Source organism: Brachyhypopomus gauderio, chromosome 1 (assembly GCF_052324685.1).
Source record: "Brachyhypopomus gauderio isolate BG-103 chromosome 1, BGAUD_0.2, whole genome shotgun sequence".
In the NCBI taxonomy this organism is placed as follows: Eukaryota; Metazoa; Chordata; class Actinopteri; order Gymnotiformes; family Hypopomidae; genus Brachyhypopomus; species Brachyhypopomus gauderio.
The window spans coordinates 49,375,833-49,384,566 of record NC_135211.1 but is presented as its reverse complement, the minus strand read 5'-3'; the positions used below and the strand labels follow the sequence as shown (position 1 = coordinate 49,384,566).

The 8,734-nt window shown below is 43.7% G+C and overlaps 1 protein-coding gene across 1 annotated transcript; it reads left to right on the top strand.

Moving 5' to 3' along the window:
* The first annotated feature begins 4,498 nt into the window (after positions 1 to 4,498).
* LOC143523915 (uncharacterized) lies at positions 4,499 to 8,418 on the top strand. The gene is made up of 5 exons (XM_077018244.1): positions 4,499 to 4,735; positions 6,736 to 7,239; positions 7,678 to 7,802; positions 7,881 to 7,990; positions 8,088 to 8,418. The coding sequence occupies exons 1-5, from the start codon at positions 4,567 to 4,569 to the stop codon at positions 8,236 to 8,238; spliced, it is 1,059 nt and encodes a 352-aa protein (XP_076874359.1). The 5' UTR covers positions 4,499 to 4,566; the 3' UTR covers positions 8,239 to 8,418.
* Positions 8,419 to 8,734: the final 316 nt, after the last annotated feature.

Genomic DNA, 8,734 nt, shown 5'->3' with positions numbered 1-8,734 from the left:
CCCACAACCAAACCGGTCATGCGGGAGGATGTTGCAGACAGCAGAACGTTCTCCACGGCATCTCCAGACACTGTCACGTCTGTCAGGTGTTTAATGTGCACCTGCTCTCATCCGTGAAGAGTACAGGGCGCCAATAGCAAATCTGGCACTGCTCCTCCTGTTCCTTCTTGTACAAAGGAGGAGTTAGTAATCCTGCTGCTGGGTTGTTTCCCTCCTACAGTCTCCAGCCTCCTCCATGTCTCCTGGTGTACTGGCCAGTCTCCTGGTGTCAAATCAAATCAAGGTTTATTTGTCACATACATGGTCATACACAGTACCACTGGCAGTGAAATGCTTTTGTGACTGCTCCGCCACAGTAATAATACTAAAAAAAAAATATATATATATATATATATATATATATATATATATATATATATATATATATATATATATATATACATAAAATATAAAAAGTATTTAAGATAGAAGGTAAATTTAACAGAACAATTTAACAGTATGATTAAGGGAGAAATTTAGGTAAAGTGAACATTGCAGAATTAAAGTGGCCAAGTGTGTGAAAGTGACAATACAGAGACTGTGCAGCATAATGCTACATATTCTATGCAGATGTGATAATAATACACATATGTCCACATGTGTCCACATACATGTACATATAATTTAGACGTTGTATATCTATTCCTAAATGTTTTCGTTGAGGACTCGAATAGCTTGTGGGAAAAAGCTTCTTCTCATCCTCTCCGTTCTGGCTTTTGGAGCACGAAAACGCTTCCCGGGTGGTAACAAGGAAAACAGTCCATTACTGGGATGACCGGGGTCCTTTACTATCCTTCTGGCCCTTCTCCAGCACTGTTTCCTGTATATGGACTGCAGGTCAGGAAGCTCAGTCCGGATTATGCGTTCATCTGACCGCACCACCCGCTGTAGAGCCTGCCTATCCTGCTTGGTGCTGTTTCCAAACCAGGTCGTGATGTTTCCCGTTATGATCGATTCAATGGTGCAGGTGTAGAAGTTACAAAGGAGGAGATTGTTGTCCTGGCACCAGTCCTCCAGGTGTTTAATCTCCTCCAGGTAGGCCCTCTCATCATTGTTAGAGATCAGACCCACCACAACAGTATCATCAGCAAACTTGACAATGGTGGTAGATCTGGAAGTGGCCACACAGTCATATGTGTACAGTGAGTACAGCAGGGGACTCAGGACACAGCCCTGGGGGACTCAGGACACAGCCCTGGGGGACTCAGGACACAGCCCTGGGGGACTCAGGACACAGCCCTGGGGGGCACCAGTGCTAAGAGTGAGTGTGGGTGAGATGTGTTTTCCTACCCGCACAGCTTGTGTTCTGTCTGTCAAAAAGTTAGAGATCCAGTGACACAAGGATGGGTGAAGTCCCAGGTTCTCCAACTTGACGGTTAGTTTGGAGGGGATAATTGTGTTAAATGCTGAGCTGTAGTCAACAAACAGCATTTTAACATAATTACCCCTCCCAGCGTCCAGGTGTGATAATGTGGTGTGAAGAAGGTAGGTAATGGCATCATCTGTGGAACGGTTGTGGCGATATGCAAACTGTAGAGGGTCCATAGAATCCGGAAGTGATGAAGTGATGAAGTCTCTGATGATCCTCTCGAAGCACTTCATCACCACTGATGTCAGGGCTACTGGGCGAAAGTCATTGAGGCAGGTTGGCTGGTTCTTCTTCTGGACTGGAACGATGACGGACTGTTTGAAGCACGCTGGTACGATACCCTGGGTCAGGGATAAGTTGAAAATATCTGTGAACACTGGTGCTAGCTGGTCCGCGCATGCTTTGATGACTCGGCCAGAGATCTCATCTGGTCCTGTTGCTTTCCTGGTGTTCACTCTCCTGAAGGCTCTCCATACATCACTCTCCCTGATGGTGAGGGGTCTCTGCATTCCGACGAGCTCCGTCTGCATGCTGGTCACGTCGGTAGTACTGATAGCATCGTTAGCGCTGTTAGCGTTGCCTGCTGCAGCCTCGAAGCGAGCGTAGAATGTGTTCAGCTCGGTTGCCAGAGACGTATCTGCACTCACCAGTCTGGAGGGTGGGCTTCTGTAGTCTGTTATAGTCCGTAGTCCCTGCCACAGGGTTCTAGAGTCACTCTGCTGGAACTGTGTCTCTATTTTCTCCCCGTAGCGCTGCTTCGCCTCTTTCACCGCTCGGCGTACTCCGTAAGACGCAGCTTTATATTCCTCCATGTTACCGCTGATGAGTCCCGCATTGTAGGCAGCGGTGCGAGAGTTCAGAGCGCTGCGGACGGTTTTATCCACCCACGGCTTCTGGTTGGGAAAAGTTTTCACTACGGTTTTCTCCACCGTATCGTCCACCAGTTTCCCAACAAATCCCACAACAGCTTCCGTAAACACGCTGACGTCATCAGCGGAGCTCTCTCGGAACATATCCCAGTCTGCGTCATCCAGAGCGTCCTGTAAGGCAGCCACCGATTGGTCCGTCCAGCGCGTGACCTCCCTCTGAACCGGAGCCTCCCGTTTTAGCCTTTGTTTATATTTAGGCATGAGGAAGATGGCGGCGTGGTCGGATTTTCCAAACGGTGGATGAGATTGTGCCTTGTAACTGTCTTTGAACGGAGTGTAGCAGTGATCCAGTGTCCGTTTCCCTCTGGTGGGACAGGTTATGTGCTGGTAAAAGTTCGGCACTGCACGTTTGAGGTTAGCGCTGTTAAAATCACCAACCACAATAAGTGCGTCCCGGTGATGAGTCTGAAACTGTGTGAGTTTGTCATGAAGTTCACACAGTGCAGTGTCCGTGTTCGCCCGTGGAAGAATGTAGACAGTGCTGACAATGACCGAAGTAAATTCCCGAGGAAGGTAGTAAGGACGAAACTTGAGTGCCAGAAGTTCCAAGTTAGGTGTGCAGGAGCGTGCAATAGTAACGATGCCGGTATTATCACACCAGCTGCTGTTTACCAACATGCACACACCACCTCCTATTGTCTTTCCCGACTCCATTGTTCTGTCCATGCGGTATACCGAGAAGCACTCGGCCGGCTGGATAGCGTGGTCCGGTGTTACACCGAATTCTGCGACCGTCGAATTTTGTGACCGCAGAGGGCGCTATTTCGCAGTTTCAGTTAGTTTCAGTTCACAGGCACGAGCGCTTTACGAATGCTGCGTAAGCTGCGCCGACGCGCTTTCTTTTCTCGTTTTGCTGCTGTCCACGAGCCAAAATATGAGAGATGCGTGTATTTACATTTTATGTCGTCTGTTAACAAGAATGTTTCATTACAACATTTTTACACGTGACGACAGGAGTAAAGTCAGCCAATACATACGCCTGACAATAGCAAACTTTTCATAAGTTATGTAAGCTGCTGTCATTTGGACCTCATTCCGAATGGTAATTATACACTTCTGAATAAAATGTTTAAATATAGTCTACTAAAACGTTTTTAAAACGATCTTTTAATATTTTTTGAAGATACATTAAAGTCACAGATCCAGTTGGCAGCTGTCAGAATGGGTGACCCCTATGCCACGGTCAGTCTGTCCACTCCATTCATGAATGTTTTTCTTTGGCTAACAGGTGTAGGGATGGTAAGTCACCTGAAAACATTTGGTTGGGTTTTAACTAGTTTGTATGGAGATGGACAGCAGTCACATATTTAGACAGCAGCCGTCAGAATCGGTGACCCCTATTCCAAAGTGCACTTGTCCATTCCATTCATAATTTTTTTTTCTGTCTAATAAGGTGACGGGATGGTAGGTCACCAGGAAAGACATGGCTGTTTTCAAAATGATTATAGGTGGAAATTCAGTGGGGTCACATATTAAGAACTGGTGACCCCATGCCAAGGTACATCTGTCACATCTACCATGGAAACACATCACCCACTGTGACTCCACAATAACAGAAAACAGTGATAGCAAAAACGTTTTAGTAGACTATATTTAAACATTTTATGTTAGTTTGGGCAACAGTTGTTTTTAAAGTGACAGACACCACAGAAAAAGTTCCACTGTGACTTCCGACTGTTCAGTGGCATAAAGTTGAAACAGCCACAGAATTATTTTTTGAGTGGAAGCTTGTTGTGTGCTCACATCTTAATCAAACCTGAAATTACTAACAGTATCATAGCAAAGTGGAGATTAGGGAAGATTTTTATGAAAATTCAGAAAGTACTTCAGACATTGGAGCAGATTCAGATGACAATACATGAAGGGATTTTTGTGACTGAGAAAAATTATTTCAGGATGGCCAGAAAGAGCATGAAACCACATAAACAGACTGGGGCTTGGATAATGGATCATCCATAGTTGAATCTGTACAACATTTGGTGATAAACTTGTGATAATGGTATATGGTTCATAAGAGGATCAGAGCTCTGTTGTTTTCACACTTTGACGACAGTAATCTTATTTATAGAAGACACCGCTGCTGCTTGGTCACTTCCTTAACTGGTAGCAGCACATTAATTAAACTCAGTCAGGAAACATCACATGAGTAAAGAGGAGCAGCTGTACTGTAGTGTCCTCACACAGAGACACTAGAGTTTAGTGTTTGATTGAGTCTGTAATAGATTAGACATGTCTTGGAGTGTGTATCATGACGTTAATGGTATTCTGGAGTTGGAGAGAGGAGATCAGGTGGAGATGGTGGTTGATATCTATGAGAGTGTAGACGCTGTTAGAGGTCATGACCCCAAAACAGAGATGGAGGACTTCACAAACAGGAATATATCAACTCAACATACAGGTGCATAAACTTTATTTTACATTTTCAACAGGGCTTGATGGTGCTATGGGTTCTTTTTCCATCTCAAGTAAGTTTGCATTGGTAATTCAGAACTAGGAAGTAGTTGTAAGTATTTTAATAACTGAGGGACCAGAGAGACCAGGACAACCAGGGAGCCTGTGGCTGCTTCTGTGGGCCAGGACCCTCTGATGGGTGCTGTGGTTCCAGCATGCTGCCTGGGAATCCACTTTGTGTTTTTGCGTGTCAATGTCCCCGAAAATGGTGTTACCAAGTTAGAAATTGAAGAAAATTGAAGTTAGAATAAACAACAATAGAGTGCTATATACAGTGCTATATTTGGAGAGAGGGGTTGTTTTTGACTACAGTATATAAACAGCCTGAGACAGAGAATACAATGTTGCTGTCCAAATGTACATTAGAGCTACAGTCTCAATGTTTCTGTGTCATGATTTCTGCCCGTCTCCTCCCTCTTTTTCGTCTGTGTCTGCGCTCGTGTGTGTCTGTTTGTGCACATGTGTGTATATATGTCAGTGTTATCTGTCCCACATGTCTCCTGTCTCATCAACGGAGACATTTGTAGTCATAAGCAGGAGTGAGATGTGAGTGTGGCTGTAGGTCGTGGGATGAAGAGTCCTGGGACTCCTGCCGATAATCATTGTATCGGTGTATGATATTACACAAATTACTGTGTCTGCCTTACCCGTTAAGCACTCTGCCTCATACGGATCAAGACCCTGGCGAAAGCACGTGATTTTTTTCTTTAACTCCTGCGTAAACGTACACTTTCGTTTCGACATTGCCGTAGAACCGGCGGACACACGTGCTTTCGCTTGTAAACACTCGGGGGTAGACTGGCAGGCCCACGCTTTATTCTTCACACACACACACACACACACACACACACACACACACACACACACACACAATGTAAAGTAGATTTGCAATACAGAGAGCGGAATGGAACGGAGTGGCAAGTCTAATCACAATGCACTACATGTATTATGATTGAGGCGGTCAAACAAAATCCCGGACGATTTTGAAATTCACCCCAGACATTTTTTTAGGTCTCAAAAGTAGGACATGTCCGGGAAAAAGAGGATGTCTGGTCACCCTAGCTCTGGTGAAAGCTTAACGACCCTCAATGTGATGTGTAGCTTAAATTACAATGAATGTAGAGTACAGTAATGCTGGAGTACCTTTAATATCATCCACCTCTATCATCCACATTCACCCCTACAGTCTTGCATGTGTAATTCCCAGGGTGTTGCATTTGAGCGATACTAAACTGTCACAGCTGCATCGGGGAACCAGAGGAACCAGGGAGACCAGAGATACCAGGGAAATCAGAGAGCCTGCATCTGCTTCTGTGGACCAGGACCCTTTGATGGGTGCCTGTGTTCCAGCACGGTGCCTGGGAATCCCCTAAGTGTTTTTGCCTGTCCCTGTCTTCCTTTTACTGTCTCTGTGTTGTCTTTTGTGTCTTTGTCCCTCCCTCTAACCATGCCTTTTTTTCTGAGTGTGTCTCCCTGTGTCCTCCCAGGGAGGACGTCTTAGTCTGGTTTGTTGGTGGGTCCTCCCTGGAGGGTTAGCTCCTAACATGTCCCTCTCTGAAAAAGGCAAACTAGGCTACATATATTAAAGAATTTAAAGGATATTTCACTAACATTTGATTAGATCAAATTCAGCACAAATTTGACAACACAAAGTGACAGAAACTTTGACATATTAGCACCATCGTCTGTCAGTGCAGAACAGTAGTGAGCTACAATAGTGTAATTACCTACACACACCTCACATTTGTGCACATTTATTTGAAAAATAATGTATATTTTTGTAACATTATTACAATAATAATAATCTTTATTTGTATAGCACATTTCATACTTAAATGCAACTCAAAGTGCATGGTTGGGCATGTATAAAAACATATCCTATTGTGAATATATAGACTATATGAACCTGAAGCTCATATGTGTTTCTCTGTGTGTATTACCAACCAGGAGGAGACACTACAGGGAGCAGATGTTCCAGACTGACTGCAGTGTGTCTGGGGCTGCTGTGTGTTCTCCTGCTGACTGTCATCATAGTGATGTGGGTCACGTTCACTGCAGGGAGAGACCAGTTACAGACCAGTTACAAAAACCTGACTATAGAGAGAGACCAGTTACAGACGAATAACTACAACCTGACAGTTGAGAAAGTCCAGCTATGGGCCAGATACTACAACCTGACAATAGAGAAAGACCTGCTACAGAGCAGTTACAATAGTGTGATATTAGAGAGAGACCAGCTACAGACCAGATACTACAACCTGACAATAGAGAAAGACCTGCTACAGAGCAGTTACAATAGTGTGATATTAAAGAGAGACCAGCTACAGACCAGATACAACAACCTGAAAATAGGGAAAGACCTGCTACAGAACAGTTACAACACCCTGACTGCAGAGAGAGACCAGCTAAAGAAAGAGAGAGAAGAACTCCAAAAAAAGGTTTCTGAAATGGGTAAGTGATCGTTTGCAGATTATTACAGTCTTAAATATGTGACATCTTGTAGTTTCAGGAACCAACACGACAATGAGCAGATGTTCCAGACTGACTGCAGTGTGTCTGGTGCTGCTGTGTGTTCTCCTGCTGACTGTCATCATAGTGCTGTGGGTCACGTTCACTGCAGAGAAAGACCAGTTACAGACGAGTTACCATAACGTGACAATAGAGAGAAAACCAGTTACATACCAGTAACTACAATCTGACTAAAGAGAGAGACCAGTTACAGATCACAATCAAACATCTAACCAGTAAAAGGGACCAATTACAGACTGTGAGAGATTGTTTACAGAAACATTGTCGTAATATGGGTAAGAACATAATGTCTGAAATATCATGCCATTACCCAATATGCTTTAATTTTTTTTAATGTGTGAGATATGTATGTTAAAATAGGATGGAAAATATTTGGCTGCAGTATGTATTACATCTCTACTGAGAAGAAGACCTGGAGTGAGAGCAGACAGTTCTGCAGAGAGAGAGGAGCAGACCTGGTGATAATAAACAGCAGAGAGGAACAGGTGAGAGAGGGAGAGTCCATGTGAGGGAGAACAGTTATACTTCTACTGCCTTTTCTTATGTAGGAACTACATTTACAGGAATTTATGTTTGAAATGGTGAGCAACACTCGTGCTTGGATCGGTCTGACTGATATGAATACAGAGGGCATCTGGAAATGGGTGGATGGCTCCAGTCCTCCAAACACTGGGTAAGAGAATCAGTGTAAAATAAGACACACTGATAACTTTTACATCAACTCTTACTAGGTTGAAGTGTGTCAGGAACCTTCAGAGTTTGAATTTCAGGTTCTGGGCTGAAGGGGAGCCAAACAATCGAGGTGAGGAAGACTGTGGTGAGATTGTCATGCGCACGCATATGAAGGGCTGGAATGACGCCATATGCTTTAATAAAAACACGTGGATCTGTGAGAAAGTGTTGCTTAACACTTCATCGTAAAACATTATAAATCAAATAAAATCACAGAAATCTTGTAAATCACATAGTGTCTTGAGTTTGACTGCCCCCTGCTGTCAGAAGTTTTTTACAGCACTTAATGTTCATTGCTTAGGAGTTTTGTCATTAATAACTGTTAAGTTAAAATTATATTACAATAATAATGCGTGTTGTGTATAATAGTTGTTTATCCTATTTTCTCTTGTCTTACTGTTACATGGGTCTAATTAAAATATTTTCATATAGTCTCAATGTGATTTATGCATAAAGTAACATGAGGAATGAAGGATGAGCCTGAGATGAGAGTGTAGATCATTTTTAAATCAGCACGCAACATACACACACGCCTGACTAAGACTGAAACAAGAACTGACAACATACATACACACACGCCTGACTAAGACTGAAACAAGAACTGACAACATACACACACACACGCCTGACTAATACTGAAACAAGAACTGACAACATACACACACACACGCCTGACTAAGACTGA